Source organism: Perissodus microlepis, chromosome 12 (assembly GCF_051167445.1).
Source record: "Perissodus microlepis isolate ML-2025 ecotype Zambia chromosome 12, ASM5116744v1, whole genome shotgun sequence".
Classification (NCBI taxonomy): domain Eukaryota; kingdom Metazoa; phylum Chordata; class Actinopteri; order Cichliformes; family Cichlidae; genus Perissodus; species Perissodus microlepis.
Genome location: NC_140472.1, coordinates 4,313,230 through 4,336,223, shown reverse-complemented (window position 1 = coordinate 4,336,223; position 22,994 = coordinate 4,313,230). Strand labels below are relative to the sequence as shown.

The 22,994-nt window shown below is 41.2% G+C and overlaps 1 protein-coding gene across 13 annotated transcripts in view; it reads right to left on the bottom strand.

Annotated features, from left to right (window-relative positions):
- Nucleotides 1-22,994, bottom strand: part of arvcfb (ARVCF delta catenin family member b) — a 257,350-nt gene that overhangs the window by 47,652 nt on the left and 186,704 nt on the right. For all 13 annotated transcript variants that reach the window (XM_084945743.1, XM_084945737.1, XM_084945742.1 and 10 more), the window contains 3 exons: nt 11,984-12,167; nt 1,050-1,167; nt 738-909 (listed from right to left, as the gene is read on the bottom strand). In XM_084945743.1, coding sequence (XP_084801869.1) covers nt 738-909; nt 1,050-1,167; nt 11,984-12,167 — 474 coding nt within the window. The remainder of the gene's footprint in view (nt 1-737; nt 910-1,049; nt 1,168-11,983; nt 12,168-22,994) is intronic.

Genomic DNA, 22,994 nt, shown 5'->3' with positions numbered 1-22,994 from the left:
TAAAAAACATTAAGTATCAGCTTTAAGAAGGCAGGTGAAATACACATAAAACAGCAGAGACTGCAGCAGCATTTGCGGTGCTAAATTAAAATCACTGCGTGGGAGGGGGAGGAAAGTACTCAAAGAGATTGAAGTAAGAGCCAACAATCAGGCTGTCTATTAGCCAAAACAAAGCACGAGTACGTGCTGATTATCATGTCATATTTTAAAACAAAAGCAACACTAAACGGAAGAAGAGGCCAAGCTTAGCCTACTGCTGTACAGTCTGAAGGCTGTACAGCAGCTAAACGCGTCCCATCATTCACTTTGCACGTGTGTTTACACGTCGGAAAGCATCCGAGCGGTAAACTGGCTTCTTTATTAATCTCTGTACACGTTACGCATTGTGAACGCATCCTGAACCCTAAACTAATGTGGTTCTCCAAAGAGCCATTAGAAGTCAGGGGTCACTGGCTGGTAGTCACATCTCATTGGCTGACTGATTAATGGCGGCCATTACTGTTGTACAGCTGGGCGATAACGGCATCATTTAGATAACAGTCACAGGAGAACACTGATTAAGACCTCTGAAGCAACACATGCATTAAGAGCTGTTGTGTCGCTGTGAGTAACTCCTTTATTTGCACACATTTGTATTGAGAGTTAGATCATCCATGCATCTGTATCTTCTACGAACTGGATAGCTGTGATTGTTTGGTTACAGTGTTTTCATCTCCTCTGTTCATCCTCCCTCTCACCTTTGGCCTTCTTGCCTCCGAAGCAGCCAGCATCATCTTTCTTCTTCCTTTGTGGTCCCGCTGAACCTGGGGCTTGTAGCGCCGACGGGTCCTGGTACTTTTCGGCCCCCGGCACCTCTTTGTGTACGTGATAGGACAGATTCCTCATAATACAAACACAATTCTCCACAGACTGTGAAACAAAGACAGGAAAATTACCAGCTACATTCATCACAGGAATACTGAACAGTATAAATTCATAAGAACACTACAGCAACAACCTGCTATTAGACTGAGCTCATTCTGAATCCATGATAGTGGATGTTGTCTCACCTTGTTGTCCATGTCCTTCTTCCCTACAGCTGATTGAAGAGCGTGCAGCAAAGCGTCCACCAATCCCTCACATTCCCTCAGTCTGCGCCGAGCCTCTGCCCCGTCTGAGCTCACATTTCTACAGAAACAAAGTAACACACATCAAGCTTAGGAGGCGTGCATAGACGAAGATTTGCCTGAGGAACTGAATGAAAATTTGACCAATAGGGTTTGTTTTTTTTTAAATAGTTTGTGCTAAAAGTAATTATAAAATTATCCATTTCAAAATATGACACTACAGTCTCCAGAATCCCATCTCATTGACTCTGGCTGGCATCCAGTGTGAAATACCAATAAAGCAGTAAGGATACTAAATCACAGTACAATTATCCACTGAGAGCCTGCTCTAATTATAAACAGTACTCCTATAACTACTATTTATACTTTCACAAAAATTAGGAAAGGGAAGAGGAAAAGCACCGAAGGCAGTGAAAGTGTTTTTAATAGTCCTAAAGAAGTGAATATAACAAGCATACAGAGAGGATGACAATTACAGCCAGATGTCTTACTGTTCAATAAAAGTGCCATGTAAACCCATATCAGTCTTCCCCAGCCGTGTGATTTTTAGAGTTTCCATGCGACCCACGGCCTCCATCCTCTCTGTCTGCCTCAGAAGTACAATGCAATAAAGCTAGACAGCTTTAGGAATAATCTTTTAAAAAAATTATTAACATAAATTTCTTTTTTTTGGTACGGGGGTGGGGGTGGGGGTGGGGGGCATCACCCAGCGCCTTGAGCACAGCTCCTACAAGCACGGCAGCAGAGCTGGTGCAGTCTTCGTGTGCCTGTCTGACTGTGAAAGCGAAAGGATTTAAAGAGGGTTAAGGGATAGCAGGGACTCCCCCCGCTCCTCACCGGGGACTTCATTTATGAGGGCTTCCAACTCACATAATCCCATTAGCTGACCCCCAGTTAGGCCTTTGGAAGAGTGGCAGCATTGCCGAGGTAAGCAGAACTGCGCCTCTTTTTTGCCGTGGGGACTGAAACATGTATGAGGTCTACCGCTGCTACAGTGCTGAACGGTTCATTTTAAACTGCAAACACAGTGGAGCCATTTGGGGTTTCTGCTTTTTTCTCTCTTGTATTTTGTTAATCATTTACCTGCGTTCAACGAATTTAGTGAACTCAGGTCTCCGTGTAGTCTAGTGCTCCCCTTAGCTAGCAGTTATGGTCTTTGTCTGTCTACCCAGACTCCTTGCCTTGTTTTATTTGTTTCTTCCATCAGTCTCTGCAATGTGCTGCAACAAGCACATTTTAAATAAAGATTGGCTTTAGTTTGCAGGTGTCCTGCGTTTGGGTCTTTCTTTGAACTGAGCATAAAAAAAACAGCATCAGGAGATGCTTCTCTGCTCAAAAATGATTAATTTACAAGTGAAAACACCCATGCACTTTAATCCCAGGCATGTTTTTGATGTGTGTATTTAGGTAAAGCTGCCATTTGTCTACTGAATCACCCTGCAGTATACAAACTGTTAACTAATCCCTGGTTGGAGACAGTGCAGAAAGGATCGACAATCTCTACTTAACCCCATTCGTCTCCAGGTATTAAAAAAAGAGGCGTCATTTCCCCTGTACACAAATCTAGTGGCGCGCTCACCTTGGATTTATTTGACAGAAGTGAATTTGGGAGCAGACAGACACGAGGATTTATTGTCAGCTGTTTCATTTCCAGCAGTCTTTGAGGGAACAGTTGTCCTGTTGGAGGTTTATAGATGGTACATCTGTCAGTAGAGACAGTGAAGAAAGCTGCTGTTGTCTCTTTATGGACAGGTCATGTGGCGCTGTGCTATTTATGGTCTATATGTACTAGTGATTATCGAGCTGTCCTGCCTTTTACAAACTGTTACTGCTTTACCAAAACTTTCTTTTTATGTGGGAACCACAGAAATATGTTAGGCCAGGTTTGACTGCCTGCCGTTGGCATTACTCATAACTTTGCTTGCTGTGACATTTACTCACTCATATCTGTATATCTGGAAAACTGACATGCATTGCTTTAACAACTAGCACCTATATCCATGAATACGCCCGGTGTGGATCTGTGACGCTGCCTCTCCATCCTGCACAAAGAGTCACATCACACCCGGATTTAGCCTGGTCTGTTATTGATTATTTCCTCCAACTTCCTGTCCTTCTTATTCGTTTTATTCTCTTTGATGTGGCTTCTGTGAAAAATTGACCTTCAGCATCATAGATGCTTGACGCATGAGGATGCTTTGGATATGTACAACAGCATATCTGGTGGTATCAGATGGAGTCGGAAGATAATGCAGCTGCAGTAAACTTCAGGCAACAGACATCAGTCTACCAATCCTAATAGCAATGTGGCAGCAAACATATAATTTTATTGGGTTTTTACCCAAGCCAACAGCTGGTTAGTTGGTCATTTTATGACTTGAGTGCAGACTGATGGTCTGCAACTACTGGATGAATTCAAATGCATGACTTGAGATCTAGTAAACCAGGCTTTGTTTGTCTGCCACTAATCCCTTCTTCTAACTTTACCTCCCTCATCCGTTCCCATTCTCAATCCTTTTGTACCTTTGTTCTGTAATAGAGGAACTAGAGGGAACAGCTGTCACATCGTGGGTGTTTTTGTTACTGGTAGAGAAAACTGAACCCACTTCCAAAGAAACCCCAGCATGTTACAACATTCTCTTGGAATGTTGCAGTCCTGGAATGGACAGGACACCAGCAGTGGTGAGAACCTCCTAAGAATCTAAATGATTTCTATCCAGTGTAATATAACCGTTACTTGTATACACAGCTCAAATAAATTCAAGCAACACTTTAAAAACACATGAGGTCCCTATGGAAAAAGATCATGCCGAAAATATCTAGACTGGGTAATGTGTTAGGAACAAAAACCACTGTTTGATGGAAATGAAAATTACCAACCTACAGAGGGCTGAATTCAAAGACACCTTTTTTTAAAATTATGTGGCAGACTAATCTATTTTGTTGAAATTTCATCGCAGCAACTCAAAATGGTCTCAGTAGTTTCTATAACCTGACTATGTCAGACATGTTCGTAGTCATATCATCTAGTCAGGTTGTTTTGTAGTTCTGGTAGTGCTCATCCTGTTCCTCCTCGCACAAAGGAGCAGATACCTGTCCTGCTGATGGGTTGAGGACCTTCTACGGCCCTGTCCAGCTCAGCTGCCTGTCTCCTGGCATACACTCGATGGTCCTGAAAAAGTGCCGGAAGACACAACAAACCTTCTGTCAATGGCATGCATTGTTGCGCCATCCTGCGGAAGTTGGACTACCTGTGCAACCTCTGCATGGTCCAGGCATCACCTCATGTTCCCAGTAGTGACACTGACACTAGCCACTTCAAAACTAGTGAACAAACAGTCAGGACAGATGAAGAGTGGAAAATATCAGTGAACTCCACCTGTAAAACCATTCCTGTTTTGGGGGTTGTTTCATTGTTGCCTGTCTAGCGGACCTGTTGTTAATTTCATTAACACCAAAGCAGCTGAAAGTGATTAACAACCCCCTCTGCTATTTAACCGACCACATCAATATCCCACAGGTTTCACTGACTTGATGCTGTACTCTGATTAAAAAGTGTTGCTTTATTTTTTTGAGCAGTGTATTTAAATGTCAACACGCTCAGAATTATAGGCACTCACTATGCCAAATCTGAGTTGACTGTCGTGTTTGGACGGTGATACTGTAGAATGCAGTAAAAAATACCAGAGTAAAATAATACAACAATGGAATAACATTATATAATATGGAAAAACAAGACCATTTTCTTTTCTTTTTGATGATCAAGTGCAGTAACTGAAAATATGTAGTTCTTCAAAAACACAAGGTCTTCTATTATTAAGCAGAAAAACATGTTTTTAGGACACTGTTGCTTCTGAGCGTGCAGTGGTTCTGCAAAAATAAAAAGGACACCACAATGGGTCAGTGCCCTTATGAGAACGCTTCATTCTTAAAAGTTTTTAGCTCATCGTACGGCCTGCGTACTCCAATTATCTGACAATTTCAGAATTCCAAAAATGTATTTTTTTCTAGACCTCGGCGTGTCATATTTTACCGTTAGAAACTGAGAGAACGAGCGGGTGTGTTTTCAGAGGTCTGTCTGTCTTTCAGTCTGCACAGACTCCATCAGCCCGTCAGTGTGTATATTGTGTGTCTGCTTTATCAGATGAATTGTGGGTGTGAAGGTCGCTTAAGAGTCATGTGGTCATCGGAGGACAATAGAGCAGGAAAAGAGTGGAGCAGCACTGATGGAGATGGATGAAGACTTGGCTGACCTTTGCTATCGCCCTGCAAGGTCAGCAGCAGCATTTGGGACCATATGTGTATCCTCAGCTCTGGTATCTGTCAGGTTTATCAGTGCTGATCGTATTTCTGATTCAGTGTATGGATTGAGCTTCTTATCTAATCCTTGTTGAGATTCTTTTCATAATGCCTGAGTCTGTAAGCAAAATTTGTAGCAAGATTTAAGGTGCCAAAAACACACCCCATCAATCAATCTCGTCCTTTTTTCCTAAATTATTTAGGATGGGAGGGTTGACTGTAATGCAGTGACTGGCTTATTTGTCGCACTTCTTCAGCTGACATTCAGCAAAGCAGGACTTTCCAGAATGCTGATTTCTTTTCTGTTGCCATAGAAAAATCACATGAGCAGAGTCCAAGTTGCAGAAAAATATGGCTACTTTTGCTTTTTCTTTTAAAAACAACATTCATGTATCAGCAACAATAAAATGTTCTTAAGTAACAAAATCAGACCCTTTGAGGCAGTCACCACATGCTGCCAGAAAAGCTGCGATACGCTTTTGCATTGATTGACTGGAAGATCAGATATATTTCCTCGATTTTTGTCTTGGTGACAGCGATTTAGAGTGCTATCTAACTTGCAGTTCCAAAATCTATTGTGTCGGGTTAAGAATCCTGCAAAGGCCAATGCTTTTGATTCAAATCATTAAAAGAGCAGCTGTGGGTAGAAATGTTTTATCACAGGATCAAGGTGATCACTGAGTTCAGATAAGCAGATCAAAGGCTTTTATTTCTTATAGTTGGTGAATATTGTATAACCTTGTGTAAACGTGATGTTGTACCAGAGCATTTCAAATGTAGAACGTCATAATGCATAAATTGTCTTCCAAATTTTTAGAATGGATCAGTCCACAAAGAAGCAATTCCCTCCATGTCTTGGATGTTACTCACTATTGTAACCAAGTTATTCTTAGTTGGGCATTCACTTTTCAAACATTTACATGTAGAAGTATTTAAGTAGAATATACATGTATAAGTAGATTGCTCACAGTGTTACACAGTTGAACCAAAAAGTCCACCTCTCTTCCCAATATAGTCGGTAGTGCCCTTATTTTCTCCCACCAGCTGGGCAAGATGACTGTGCAACTCCAAAATATATGATAGTGGTCTGCCAGCTGTTCTCCACGCTTCTGCCAGCACAAACCAGTCGTTTCACCTGTGTGTGCATACTTTAACATGGGGGTTATAAAATATCTTTATAGGTTCTGCCAGCAGAATCCTCTCCAAGCACCTGAGCTGGTGGAGGTCAACTGCATCAGACACAGTCTGCCAATCATCCTCTGAAATGGAAAACTCAGACTCTTTCTCATACTTGCATTTCGATTTATTACTTGCATGTTTTTTCCACTGACTTGATATTTGAATATAATCTTGAAACAAGTTTCTTATTTTTGTTAATAAATTATTAAATTGCCATCCTTTGTATTTCTGAATTTTATCTTGTCATTAGAGGAAATGTTAATGTGGAAGTGTTAATGTTATCCCATCTATAGGTTTCCTAGATTTTCGGTAAGCTATGTAATCATCCACGTGATGAGACTGAACCGTAGGAAGTTATACCATTTCTACTATTTAAACCTCTAATCGATTCTTCCTGGTGTGAAATAATTTCATTTTAGTATTAAAACTGAGTGGATACGCCATACCCTGCCTATCTCTGAATTCCTCATTAACCCTCTGCAGCTTGCCTTCACTTCTGTCGGTGTGTTATTTTAGCCAAACCTAGTGGAGAGCCACTTCTGGAAAGCTTCTGAAACACGCTGAAGTGGAATCTCAAGCATCCACCATCAGCTCCAGGAGACTCTTCCAAGCCGCAATTCCACAATGCAGCCACGCTCGCCAGGATTCAGATAACAATCATTCGTTGTATGTACTCAATCATTTGTCTGTTTTGAACAAGCAGCCATACTACAGCTCTTATCTGGCATTTTATAAACAGCATGCATGCAAGCACACTGGGGGGTCCAGTACTGGCTCAAAATTGCATTAATTAAAAGGTAGAATCACAAAACTCTTGCATTCCCGTTCTTTAACTGGAAATATTTCCAATTCAAAACTAGGTCTTGTTTTCCAGCCTTAGTCTTATTGTGTAACCCCCTCCACTCTCAACACCACTTACAACAACACACACATACACACAGCCTCTGTTTCCTTTTCACCAAGCCCACAGCGTAAACGCTGTAAATAAGCAGGCTCCTATTGACACCGGAGGCAGGCTGCTATAATAAAACTATTCCAGTTTTTATTGAGGTGTAAGCTCTGTTGGCGTGAGTAAACAGATTCTCCCTGGCATCAGCACTTCTCCCCGGTGCACAAACCCTGCGTCTAAGCAACTGTGGGCTTAGTAACAGTTGCCATGGAGACACATTCTTGTCAGCTTGGCCTGCATCGAGGGTCAAAGGAGCGAGAGTGGCGGCGAGATCTTGTGATATGTGACAGAAATGATGATATCAAGGTTGATATAGTGCGGATACAGTGCTGTGTAATGCACATTAGATAGAAACAACACAAAGAGGGAATATCAGAGATAATGAAAGAAGAGCAGCAGGTCCACTGTGGCCTCCATGAAATATTCTATGACTTGTCTTTGACTTTCCTCAACTTCATCAGAGCTTTCATTTATTCCCTCCAGGTTCATTAATGGTGTTCTTCAACTCAGCAGAAAATGTTCTAAAATTACAAGCAAGTTTCAACACTTTCTGTCTGGGAAAACTAGAAGGAAGCCAACTAACATGTGAAATACATTCTGGTGTTTTGGGTCTGGGCTGGACTTGGATGTTATATCGTTCTGGATGTCGACCAGCAAGCCGCAGCATCTACTGCGGGAGGAATTCTGGACTACAGTCTAGACAGGCTTGGCTGGCCCAGGAAGAAACGGCACAGCCAGGCACGAGGCGCGATTACCCACACACACATTCACTGTTTTTCACACTTTACTACAGTCTGTCACTCTGAGCCGAAGCCAAAATGAGTGGCCAAGGTAAGAGAGGAGAAAAAAAGAGAGGGGAAACTACTTGGATGTTAATAACAGGAACACACTGCTGCACTCATACTGGCCTCCTCAGCTGAGGACAGGATTTAAGAAAGATGAAGAGAAGTTTTGAAGGATTCTTTTTTTTCCTGATGCTCAAACTGCCTTTAATTTACCTGTTAGAGACAGACCGGCACATTAGGTACTTTGCCTATGTGTTGCATGTGGTAAACTGCACAAATGTCAGGCTAACAAATCAATACAGATTCAGATTTTTTTTTTCAAATTATGCCCGTTGGGCCTGAAAAGGCAAGAAAAAAATCACACCAGCAATAAATTTGAAATGACATATCAAGCCGAAGCTTCTTAGCAGTCTAAGGATACACCTGCAAGTGATTAACAACAAGAAATTAGCACTCACTGTATAAAACCACGAGCCAACTCCTTTAAAGCTCATGTGGAGATAAATTAATTTGTAAAAGAATCTATTTTGAGTTGCCTTGCTTTATGACATAGTGTGAAGGGTAAAATATACATTCAACTTTAAGTTTTCATAACCTTCAGCATGATTAGCGCAGCAGGCCTGGTAAACGATAAACTACAGCAGACTGAAAGATTGCACTAACTGCTACTGCATTGGTAGGAGTGGTAGAAGAAGCACAGCACAGCAATGACAGCAGGCCAAGCATGTCTGATAGTGAGAGCACCATGTCAGCCTCCAATGACAATTTAGTAACTACAGGGGGAGCCACTACAAAAGCACGAAAGTGGTTTGACTAGAAGAGTAGATGGAGATAATTATTGTGGCAGAAAAGGTTTTAAGCAAGTGGTTAAAAGCTTGAAGCCTGATAGAAAGAGATTAGAAGATATTTTTCAGCTTTATTCTGTATCATTACTGTACAACTCCTTAAGAGTTACAAGGTAAAGTGTTTAGCGGTTCTGTTATACTTTTACTTAACGTTTCCAGGGAAAACACTACCTAGGCTAGTTTTGTCCTTATATTTGACGTGGCTCTGTCCTTTTATAGAATGCTGTGTCACTGTTTAAATAAATTCATACATCACATTATATTCAAACTAACAAATGCTGCTGCCTGTAAGCCAATAAAGTATATAAGTCTGATTTTTAAGCTATTTTACCCACATCTATAAGTTACTTTGAAAGCTAGTACCTCAGAGCAGCTGGAATAAACAGGACACCAACATCTTCACACTTCAGCTTTTCTACAGCTTTAACAAACTACACAAAGTGTGACTGAGCTTAAGAGATGCTCACCAATCATGCAGTGCCAGGCTCATGTTTCCTTAAAAAAAAAAGGGTAAAAAATAATATAGTGAAGGTTTTTGAGTGTTTCTGAAATGTTTCTTTTTTATTCTCTGGGATTAATTCATTAATGATTTCATCAATAAAACGTGTCTAATCAGCACTCTAATAATTACCACTAAGGCACACAACATACACACCTATTTAATTATTTAGCATTTATCTCATAGAGCAGTACTGGGAAAATTACCGCTCTACCATTGTGCCATCATGTAACAAAATAAGCAGAAATATATGTCAGTGAGAGAAACCTGTGTTTTTTAGCTATTTTGAAATAAGTGACAATGCTTCTGTGGGCGCTCAGGAGTCAGCAGCACCCACTGCGAGCAACTGTGAGCTAGGGCTGCACGATTAATCGTTAGAAAATTGCGATCTCAATTCATACTTATGTGCGATCTCATTTCCAAATGACAACGATTTAAAAAAAAAAAAAAAAAAAAAAAGACGACGACGATTGTACCGCATTTTGATCCGGGACGTAATCTGCATGAAAACAAGCGCTCACTCTTCCTGCTCAACAAATGACAAGGGCGGAGCCTTATACCACGTGATACAGAAGCTGGCTGCTAAAATTGGCAGGGAAAAAACAACGGAGAGCACGTCAGGGATGACGAGAAAGTGACTGGAGAAAATCCGTCCCGGTCAACCACCCAAACATCAATAACGGGAACCTTATACAGCGCTTCCCTATACCCGTCGAACTCCCGCAGGCACAAAGAAATTACGAAGGCTATTACTTATCACCTGACCAAAGATATGGCTCCCATCAACACTGTGCAAAACGAGGGATTTAGGAAAATGATCAACACCCTAGACAAACGCTACACGGTGCCGTCCCGCAACTATTTTTCTATTGTTGCACTACCTGCTCTATACACGCAGTGTCGAGCAACGGTGGAGACGGCAACGACAAAACGTGAGACATTTGTTGTTTTTATGTTTATTTATTGTTTTTATGTTCAGTCTCAACTGTTACGAAGTTGATGTGCAGTTAATAAGTGCAATAAATATTTATACTGGAAAAGAAAATCGTGAGAGAATCGAGAATCGTCAGCAGCAACACTTTGCACTGTGGGCTAAATTTACCTTTACTCAGCCTTCATCACTTTAAGATTAACTTCATTTGTTTGATTATTTAAACTTAACCTGTTAAGTTTAGTCTTAGCTTCAAACTTATTAGCTGGGGTGGTCAGTCACCTGGCTAATATTAAAATAATAAGGGACAAGCAGAGAAAACGACGACAACAGAGCACTATTTCCCAAAATACAAGAAGTGTGAACGCACTGTGTGAACAAATGTAACGTTGGAAGTTTGCACTGTGTCAAAAATAGCCTAATGTTTTCCTAAAGCCACAGACCAAAGTCACCAAGCAGCTCTACTGCAGACACCAACACACTTTCCATGTATAAGACACAGGCAGGCATGCACAGCAACTGCTCTATCATAAATTCTTCTAGGAGGTCATCTGACCCCGTCACAGGTCATCAAGCAGTTTTATATACATCACACCTGTCCACCTCTCCAACTGGTATCTTTGCAAACTGGTATCCTTGCAGACTGGTATCTTGTCTTTCAAGACACTCTGGGAGTATAAGCTGCACTTTTTCTTTGTATGCAGATTTGTTTTTTTCCCTTACAAACTAGGTGAGCAGTCAAAGTAAAGGATTGGCTAATTACTTCTACAGGTAATCAATACGACTGTAAAATATCACCATCAAGTGATTTCACTTTCCCTAAGCCCCACAGTAAAATCTTCACATTGCTTGTCCTGTCCAATCATGAGTCTTACAGCCAATACAGATTACTTCCACATGTGGCGAAAGAAGGCATCACGTCCATGTATTTGGAAAACTTCCAAAAGCAGATATGGCAGGTATTTCTACATGGCAAATAGCCGGTGACTCACAGTTTATCAAAAATATTTGTCAATTATTTTTTAGCTGAAAAACCAAAGAATTCAACTGACACATTGTTCCAGGTCAGAAACGGTGAAAGAGACACTTCTGATATGTTTGGAACAATTTTGGATCATTTTTTTTTATCCTGTGCACACATTTAGCCTCCATTTGTTTCTTGTTGAATGTTGAGACATTTATAAATATTAACGCTTGAGTCATGTTGAAATGACTAAAAACATTTATTTTGATGGAAATGCAGCCGTTTGATTAATCCGATTTCTGAACTTTTCCTCTCCGAAATCTATTAGTCACCACAGAAGCTATGTTTAACAGGTGGATGAAACTGTTATTGAACTATCTTCATAATTTAGTTGGAGCCAGTAATCCAGTCCAGGGCGGATCCTACCTGAGACAGCCGGAAGTGTTCTTGAACACGGTGGTCCACTCTGCATCACGCGGCTTTGAGTCCTCATTGGGCTCATGCTCCCAACCCGAGTGGGGGATTATCACCTCGTTGGTCAGGGTTTGCAGGCCGTGGTTGATGATCACCATCTTCAGGGGTTCATAGGATGACAGATTCCACAAGGTTCCTGCAGGGGAGCACAGATGGGAGGAAAATGCAGAGACGAATTAAGAGGATAGCAATAAGTTGGTTAAAAAAGAGGATTATGAGAGGAGAAAGAGAGGATATACAAAGGAGGCGTATATACATGCACATATATCTGCAAAGAGAGAGAACATTTTAAAAAGAGATGGTGTGAGGGTGGTGTAGCTGACAATTTAAACACAAGAGAATGAAAGAAGGTGAAGCATGACAGGAATGATGTAGCAAAACAGGCAAAAAAAAAAAGAACAGAACAGAGAAACTGTGCACACAAACTGAAAGTGATGCGATTTAATAACAGCCGTACAACAGAAAAACAAAGAAGTCTACTGTCCAGGCTTTAAGACTGCAATCAGAAACACATTTAGTTTGGCAAAAAAAATATGTTTTAGAAAAATAATAGAAGACTGGGTGTTCATTATCCAGGCATGATACCAACGGATCATATTGCACTGTATAAACCCCCCCCCCCCCACTGTAATACTTTTATTATTCTTCCATGAGAACATAGCTGACTGCTACTTTGCTGTAATAAATACAAAGTTTACAGCAGCCATATCACTGTGATATTTCTATAATATCCTCATATGTCAACAGCAATATTAGGTTCACAGCGTTCTTACAGTACATCATGTCATTTCTCAGCTGTTGCACGTAATGTGCCGCTCGGATCTCATGTCCTGCAGATATTGTGTGTGTATTCGATCAGGATAAATGATCTACTTCGGCTTTTCTATCCAACAGCACACACATGCACACCCTGTTTCAATCATCCCTGTCCTCCCTTATCTTTCCCAAGAAATCCAAGCAGGAGAAAGAGCATTTTCTAGGTGGCTGCAAATCTCACTAACAGCCAGCCAATTTTATACTTCAGCAAAAGAAAAAAAAGTAAACTAAATTGAGCTGGGTATGTGCATCCCAGGGCTTCACAAAACAGAGGCAGGCACACAAAGAAAAGAGGAGGGGAATTTTTGGGAGCACAGCCAGACAGCCAAACCCACAGAAAAATAAAATGCCGTGTTAAAGCATCAGGCATCAGATGGGTTTTTCACTCAGACACATGGAAGCTGTGAAGCGAGGCAGCCAGTTTGAGGAGAGGAAAACACTTAAAAAGCAAAAAAACAAAACAAAAACCCCCCCAAAACCTCTCTCAAGCCCATGTTGGACACGTTCCTGAGTTGTTGTTTTCATCAATCCAGCCCTCAAGTCTCTGTTTCTGCTTCTCATCACTTATCACACCCTTTATTTTCCTCTTTCACAATTTGGTCCTAAAACCCTGTGCCTATGCAGCAGCAACTTAATCCATGCATGCTGGAAAAGCTCTTAGCAACTTGCGTTTGCATTGTACTTGTGAACGTACAAGTACAATGCTTATTCACTTCCGGGTTACAGTGGAAGGGAGGCATCAGCAAAAATCTATATGAGCCTTTTTAGTATGTTTTCTAAAGGAATGTATGGAGGTTTATCATCATTAGCTGTAGCTTCACAGCTATAGGTAACGACGCTGTTTACGCTGACCGGATAAGTGCCGACTGTGTTGACGGATGAGCCAAATTTGCCAGCTGAACCACAGAAAGAAACTTTCTATTGTTTTTAGAAAAAAAAAAACGTAGCAGGCACCTGTCCTTTTTTATTTCATACAATATCACCGGCTTCCTTGCGAGCGTCCCCACCCCACCCTCTCACTCCAATCTGGTCCACAGGACTAACAGCTGGGGGCTAAGATTAAGATTAAGCAAATATTTACACACTCGCACATGCCAAAGTGCTCAGAGACTCGCAGCTTTTGCACGTATAAACGCATTCATATAGTTCTGTATTCACATGCGCCCAGAGCGTGTGAATCGCTCTCGTCCCATAAACAGGCCATTAGCAGAGCAGTGAAGCCGTCATACTTCCTGGCACACTTCTTTAAAATAGTTTCTGTACATTTTCCAGACGGTCAATATTTCCTCTGTTAAATCATGCTCTCCACTCTGTCTCAGCGGACAGATCTGGGCTAAAAATAATTCCAGTCCCTCTGATGTGGTTATGCCTTGTTTGACTGTTTCCTTCGAAATGTTAAAAAAAAACATAATGTAACTAAAACACTTAAGCGACGCTCTTACAAAACAGTAAATCTTAATTTAGTTCATGACCTTTTTCCGCTCTGCTTTGCCACTACCAAGTTAAGGAATCCCTGTGCGTGTGCGTGGGTGTGTCTGCAGCTGGATTGCTGGTGAGGAAGCGCAGTGTCGAGTTTAAAGTCAGTTGAATTTTTGGCGTCTCGCAGTTTCTAAATAAACCTCCACTGAATGTAGCATACATTTTTGCTGATGCTAACATGTCTGTGACATCGGCCACTGAAGTGGAAACACCGGAGCTCCACTCGCTCTGTTTTTTCAGTTGGTGACTAGACTAGACTTCCTGTGCGTCAGAGACCACCAGGCTGGGATGCTATTAGATGTGGAAGCTGGGGTGTGGCTACACACAAGGGATATTGTGATTATTTCTTTCCTGGGAGGGAGGGTGCGTATCGTACGATCAGCTATGACTCTACCTAAAACACTCCACCTGACTCACAGCTTGTCGGGAGCAGGTCACGTCCTGAGAGTAAACACAGCCTTACAGGCTAAATTCAGGGAAAAATATCCCGTTGAGCATTAAATCACCAACGCTCAGGTAATTACATTGTAGAAAGAAAAGCATGTTTAATTTTGAGCTTCAGGTGTTTACTGTAAATTTCATACCTCTACAAATTCGATATAGATTTTTTTTTGGTACGTTTAACTTGGTGCAAAACAAGCTGAGATTATATTTTAGCATATGGATGTTCTTCCATCAGCAAAACTGAAGCTGTGATCGGAAGAAAATAAGTAAATAGTGCAGTGCTCGCAGCCGCAGGTGTGTTAGCATCAGCAGAGACAGATGTCACAGTCGGTGGAAAATCATTTATCGTTTTATCTGAATTTTGGCCTCGTTATGAAGTCAGAATATCCCGTGGCACTATGTGAGTGTGAAACAGATACTGGTGCAGACGACGCTCACAGAATTTAGCACTACCCAACAGGGTAGCATTTCCATCTCATCTGCTTTTTATTTTTCCCCACAGGGTCAATTGTGTCACTTTTCCCAAACAAACACATTCGAGCATCTGAGAGGAAATCTCCGCATCCAGGCATGAATCCAATTAAAAGACAAACGTGCACTTGTGGTGTCTGTACTTTGGTATGATGACAGCTAGCTAACATTCATGCCTGCCAGCCTGACAGCTTGATTACTGCCACTGTTGTGTCATTAGCATCAGCTTTACTCGTGACAAGCAAAATGTAACATGCAATCAACTCACAATGAGTGATGGGATCTTAAGAAAGACAAAGAAAACTTCTCACTGTGCTGTCGGTGTCCTAACAGAAATAAGTGGTGCTAATTTATGACTTTTGCAACGTGCCACAGAGGAGGAAGAAACAGACGGCACTTTAATAATATTCAGACAAAGTCTTGTTCATTGATTTCTATGATTCCAGCATCCAAGCCCGATGTGTATTCACTGCTATAAGATAAATGGTGCATAATTCCCCTTATTTCAATGGTGCATACTTGTTTCTAGATTGCAGTCCATTTTTCAACTTGGCTGGAAGTGCATACGGCATACAGGCATCCCTGATCTGTCGTACCCAGGATGTTGAAAGACTGCTCTGTGCTTTAAAGTTACCAGATTCTTGTTCACCATACAAACTTTCTTTCGCTCCTTTGGTAGTTCACCGTCACCTTCAGTGCTCCAACTGAAACACTGCTCAGGCCGGTGGAATCAGTCAGCTCTGCACAGATCACATATGCCAGAGGGGAGGGAAAAGGCATGTCTTTGCCGTGGCTGTGATCCATCAAGTACGACAGGCATACAGCCCACTGACAGAATGTTATTTAAGATGACAGAGTGCTGTGGAAGTGACCGTCTCCATCCAGCATCCCGCCAGTGTTTCAGGCCAACAACTGTATCAGCTTTAGTCCATTTGCTGTCCTATGTCAGCTTGTCAGAGGTGGGCATGTTAGGGATGTACCGCTGTCTTGCAAGCCGGAGGCAGACACCATGCAGTTGTCATGCCAAAAAGATCGGGTTCCCTCATAAACACTCATGTGTGTGTGCTGGTTTTTTGATGCCATTCACACCTAAATTTAACAGGCAACATGAACAATATACGCTGTAACCAGACTTCTCTTCACAGCTAGAAATGAAGAACGCTGCACTTAGTTTGGATAGAAACGTCAGCTGTCAAAAATGCACTGCTGAGCCAAGAGTTTCGGTTAATTATTGTATTGGCGCACGATACGGAGCCACTTTAGAGCTGCAGTCAATTTGCATTGATCTAAGCCAAACTGTCCAGGTGATCCAAACCCCGAAAAGTGCACAAGTTTGAGTTTTTTTGTCTAACTTCTGCCTGAACTTTCCACGAACACAAATATAAACTGACTTTCATCTGTCTCTGGAGGTTAAGCAAACTCTTATAAAAGTCTTATAATAGGACACAAACAAAGGAAAGTATGAGGCATTGAGGTCACTACAGTTTATATAAACAAATCTAAAAAGTAAAATATGGGTTAAAAAAATAAACAATAATCAAAGCAAATGTTGTAGTCGTTGTTAATTTGATCAAATTTTCCATCTCTCACATGTATAGGGTGATATTTACCAATCCACCATCCACTTCATTGGGTATAAATGTTCATCTGCTCGTTAACACAAATATCTAATCAGCCAATCCGCTGCACCATTCCCTGATGAATAAATTCTCATATTAAAGTAATAAAAACACAAAAAAACTTCCAAAGGAAATTTTAAAAAAGTGAGAAGAGCAAATCTAGGCTGCAACATAACTGAAAACAGTTGAATGAATGCAAGTACCTATTTTAATTAATACTCTGAATAAAGCTCAGTAATAAAAATATGAGAACACTGCAAGTTTTACTGACACGACAGATCACATTAGAGTTAATTAAAGTGAAGCATAATTGAACTTCATGATGTCTCATAATTAAACTTTCGCTGTGTGTTCATTCATACTATTTTAATACACACCTCCTATGACCAGGGTTAGTTGCCTGTTCTGTTTGTTTTTTAATCTTGTAGTGTCTTATTCCTCACATTAACAAAGCGCCTTAAGAAAATCAGTGTTGTGATTTAATGGTGCGTGTGTGCTTTTTAAAAATGCAAAGAAATCCCTCACTTTGATGATCAGGCCTTAACTTTTCTTTCTGGCTTATTATTAATGTTGTTTATCTGCCGAGAAAAAGTTCTGGAGCAGTCTAGTTGAGTTGGTCCAGAAAATACGTTTCTAAAACATTGCGTGTAATAAAATGAATATGCTAAATAACCTGTAAAACCTACTGGAATATATTCCTGTAAACAGAACTTATTCAGCTATTAAAAAACCCTCCAAAGGCAACTGTGCTTCAGTTTGCATAAACAGGAAATGGCATAAGAAAGAAAAACCTTGTTATCTGATATATATATGCAGCAACAATCTTTTACTGTGATTGAGTTTTCTCATAACCCTCTGATGACTTTGTTTTAAATGCAATCTAGCCAAAAGGAAAGCTTAACATGCACATTATAACCTGCCTCTTCCATCATATACTGTTGCTAACAGGCAGTTTGGATTCATCATTTTTTCCTAATATAACCAACAGACTGTGAACTACATATTAACCAACTGCCGGCTCTTATACTCCCTTTATTTTGCATCTCTCTGTGATACCTGGATATGACGGCTGGAGGAACTAAGAGTAGGACCGGGTAAGGGACTGGAGCTGTGGCTGGGCTAATTAAATTTTCCAGGCACCACTGGCAGGCATGTTGCTCTTCAAGCACAGCTATTAACTTAGTTCTGCCCATTACCGTTCTCCTCCTCTACTTCTCCTCCTCACCTCTCATGCCATCCATCACACTCTGAGAGGTAAAGAAGGACGGAGGCACGGTTCAGAAGAAGGGAGAAAGAGATTGGGCGTGCTAGAGGCAGGAGAAGAGAAAGAGAAGAGGGAGACCTCAAAAGGTGGACTCGTTCTTCTGTGAATGTCCACAGAATAAGAAAAATCTCTGCTACAGTACGCTCGCACAGACACACACAATGTCTGCAGTGATTTACAGCAGCAAGATCCCACAACAAAACAGCTCCAGTAACAAATTGCAGCATAAAAAGGAGAAGCTGGCGTAAAGCTGGGTTGCAAAGCGGTTTGCATATGTGACGGCACCTGCGGACACCATCTCTACGGGACTTTCTAGTTGACCATCGGCTGGCATCCAGATGAGCTGAAACAATGCTGTCTGATCCCAAACTTAATGAAAACTTATTGCTAACACTTTGATTTACATGAATTACATGAATATATTACATTTAGTGACAGGAAGAAGACTATAACAAAAGTGTATCTTTAATTCAGTCATGTTTGGATGAGCAAACAAACAAAAACACTGCATACCCTGGTTGTCTCTGTGGTTGCAGGTAGCTACAGTAATCATTACCTTTCAGTGATCTGTTAAGGGGGAGATGTTTGGCATTTTCTTCCTGCCCAGTTTGTTTTAAAATGCCAACTGCATGATCACTTCAGCCTTTAGACTTGCAGTAAGAACACTGACACTATCCATAGCTCTTTTTCACAGCATCCATTTTGTTCCTTAAAGGAAAACACAGGTGTAATTAATAGAGATGGACCGATCCGATATTACGTATCGGTCCGATACTGACCTAAATTACTGGATCGGATATCAGAGAGAAATAAAAAATGTAATCCAATCCATTAAATATCAAAAAAGCACCTCACAAAACTTGCGACATGGCGTAACTCGGCTCATAACCGTAGCACGTTGCAGCAGTATGCATCACGTGAAGCGGCTGTATGTATTTGTAGCCTCGCTACCAATCCGGCATTTCATCTCCGAGAAAGTTATCCCACAGAGAAGTAAAGCAAGTGTGTAAGTTCATCTCTGAATGTTTGTAAAGCATTCCCGCGTTAAGCTTAACAAACGATATATGGAGCGACTGCCTCTTCTTGCTGCTACTTCAATCGTGAAACTGATCAATGATCAGCTGATCGGCTTTTCTGTCGCGAGTCCGTCTCTCTTGTTTGTTTTTGGCCCACTTTGCACCAGAAAGAGGAAACCAGCGGCTGAACAACAGCAGCACGTTTAAGCTTGGTAATCTGTTGTTAGGATTTATTTAATATTACTTTCTACACCAGGATGCTTTTCTACGTAGCTGACGGCTGGTAACTGTGCAGGGGCGGATCTAGCAAAGTTTAGCCAGGGGGGCCGATAGGGCATGAACAGGGAAAATGGGGCACAAAGACATACTTTTCTTTCTTATTCTCATTTAAAATGTCGAGCTTTTAATAAATAATTTTCTGAATCTTACACCCAAAGTTTTAATCTGATGTAAAATATAGAAGTCCATTACTGTATATAGTAACTGTTAAGTCTAATATACCCTAGTAAGCTATAGTACTTTTTCCTTTGGGAAGGTACCATCTGTGCAGTCTGCAATTCTGTTGAAGAAAGATGTTGAATCTATTTAATTATTCTTGAAAAATAATTTATTTCTGTGCATTTTGTTTCACACTGCATCAAATTAAAGTTGATTACGTCGATTAAGCATCATGAGGTGGAGGTTGGGGGGTGGTTCCCTTTTTTTTTTTTTGCTGGGAGTTTGCAACCCTATTAGTTAGGTTGCTTAATGTTTCTGCTAAGTACTCTTTAAAATACCAGAATAGGAAGGATGGAGTAGGTTTAAGTTTATTAGATTGATCAGTATTGCTGAACTATGAAATATTTTGGGTGCAGTGTATTTTTTGCATACAGGTATAACAGAATAGCTTTAGTGTTTGTTTTTTTTTGCTTGAACTTGAGTATGAACTTATACAAAATGCAGCAAGATATAAAAAAAATAAAACAGTTTTATTGATTAAAAAACACTATATCGGATTCATATCGGTATCGGCCGATATCCAAATTTATGATATCGTATCGGACAAAAAAGTGGTATCGTGCCATCTCTAGTAATTAATAACGGCAACAGAGTCGTATCAAGTGCATCAGTGAGCCGCTCAAGCAAGTCTGCATGGAAAATATCAAAGCCTTAGAAGTGGGGCACTTAAATGGGACGCAGCAATTACTAAGGAGGTGCCACCAACGGCTACACCTCCTTAGGAAACTCAACTCCTTTGGAGTCAGCACACCCATCATGATGACTTTTTACTATGCCTTCCTGGAAAGCATCATGACCTTCTCCATCACCTGCTGGTTCCACTCCCTCAGCCTTCAGAACAAGAACAGACTGCAGCACACTGCATCAGTGTGCTCTAAAATCATTGGCCTGGCTGTCAGAACTCTGGCACAGGTTTTCAGCCAACAGGCCCTTAGAGAGGCAGCTAAAATCATCAACGACCCCTCTCACATTCTTCACCCCGCATTTCAATGGCTCCCCTCTGGGCGATGCCTCCGCTGCATTTCCTGCAGGACTGAGAGGAGGAGCGCCACCTTTGTCCCCAAAGCCACTCTGCTTTTTAACACCAGCCGATAAAAACATTTCCCACACCAGAAACATAAACTACACTCTTTTTATACTACCGACACTTTATTCACTTTTAGTCACTCACAGTTATTTATTCACCTTTCAGTCACTTTAATTTTAAAACTGTGTAATTTTAAAACTGTATATACTGTATATTCTGTGTATTTATTATCTCACTCTTATTGCCTGTTCTTACTGTCCTTATCTTCAACGTTATGCTGCTCTGTTGTATGTTAATTGCCCCTTGGGGATAAATAAAGTCTTCTGATTCCGATTCTAATTAATGTTATTAATGATAATAATTACTTCTCCTGCTACAACAGGTCTAAAAAAAAAAAGGTTTACCGTCTAAAAGTTGGGGGTGTTGGATAAAGTCAGATGGCATTAATCACTACAAAGTCCCTACTACACTGCCTCCTCACTGGCTTCATCTTGTGCTTTGGGTTTGTTAAAAACAACCGATAAAATCTGTGAGCAATGTGAAAGAAGTAGCTAGTAGGCAGAAAAGCCCAGATGACTCTCCCAGTGCATTTTGATGTCTTTCAGCTCACTGTTTTGGATCACTCCCTGTTAGCAGTAGCAGGAGGAAGGTGGCTGTTTTCAGCGAAAAGAGAGTCTGAGACAAAATCATTCTATCAATCTGTTCAGCAATCAACAGCAGACAAGGCAACTACAGTGAGTGACGACCACAAGAAGGATTTAAAAAAACAAAACATAACCAGAAGGAGTGTGGACAATGAAGATCATTTTAATTGAATCTGGTTAAACTGGCTGCTGGTTGGTCAAAGCAAACTGATCAAGGCGTTCTGTGTAAGCTGAAGTTACAGTTACAGTTTTAGAAATGTTTCCCATGCTTCGAACTCTTGTCAGACAACACTGTAATTTTACTGACAAGAGCACAAAAGCTGGGCAGAGACAAACACGTGTGTCTAGACATTATCTCTCCTCTAGCTTAAATCCCTGCCAACCATATGCATCTTTCATCCAAACAACAAAAGGTGTGCAGCAGGCACCTGCTTGAATGTCAGTCCACAAAAACCAGACGTCTCCTGCAGGGAAAACAGGAGAGAAATCCGCTTAATAATCTACATTTCCAGAGTGGGAATTGCTGGAGGGCACAAACAGCCCTGAGCCTACCAGGAGGGAAAATAGAATTACTCTGAACGATACAAAGCTCTAAAAATATGAACGACTCCACTGTCTGCCCAACTTGTGTGTTGGAAAATGAAACTGCTCGGTTCTTTCCACGTCACCCATTTCCCCTGTAGAAAACAGAGCTCGCTGTGGTTTCTGAGGGACGGCATAAACTCCAACAGCAAACTCTTAAACACATGGACTAAGAAAAGGGCCTGTATTTAAATCCCCCCCAATTATATTTAATTGAGGAAAAACACAGCCAATTCCAGCCACACCGGCTGAGCCTGTGAGCTGAGCCTGTGAGCTGAGCCTGTGAGCTGAGCTTGCATTGTGACGGGCCCGTTTTCACTGGGGACGGAGCAGTGGCAATGGAAACGTAAAGCTGGAGACTGAGGCAGGGATAGGGAGGAAACCGTGACAGAGGGAAAATGAATGAGAGTATAGATAATGAATGAAAGAGAGAAAAAAATTAGATCGAGCGAGGGAGGGAGGGTTGGATAATTACGGCTAGGAGGGAAGGGAATAACTCCCTCCGTTCTGCCCTCCTTGTCTTGTGGTGCAGGGTTATTTTTAGCTACGAAGGGGAGCAACAAGGTGCTGTAAAGGCAATCATTTCTGCTGCAGCACAGCCATCGCTCACTGCAACATCTCTGTCACGGCAGACAACACACACACACACACAAACACACACAAATGCATGTGTGTGGTTTTTAAAGGCCAGACTAAAGCTGTCAATAGCCAAAATATAGCCAACATTCCCCCTTAAAGGGCCACAGTCTCAAAGATATCGACAACACAACACCTAGCTAACTATCCACATCTGCCCAAATCAGATTTGTCAGCAATTTTCCTCCCTTAATTTGGCACCTAAATAGCAACTCCTTTAATTGTTTTGAGCTAGCGTGTATACTGCATTTCGCAAAGGTCAAGTTTCTCACTTGAAAGTGCTTCTCATTTTTCACACTGAAAACAAAAGCCCACTCTCAGATGCCAAACGTGTTAATACCAGCCGAAAGTGTGTCAGGTCAAGCCAGTTGTGTTAGGGATTAGCTGAACGCACATACACAGAGTGTTTTCCCCACATCAATGACATTTACCGGGTCAAGGAGAAGAAATCCTATCCTAGCATCTGA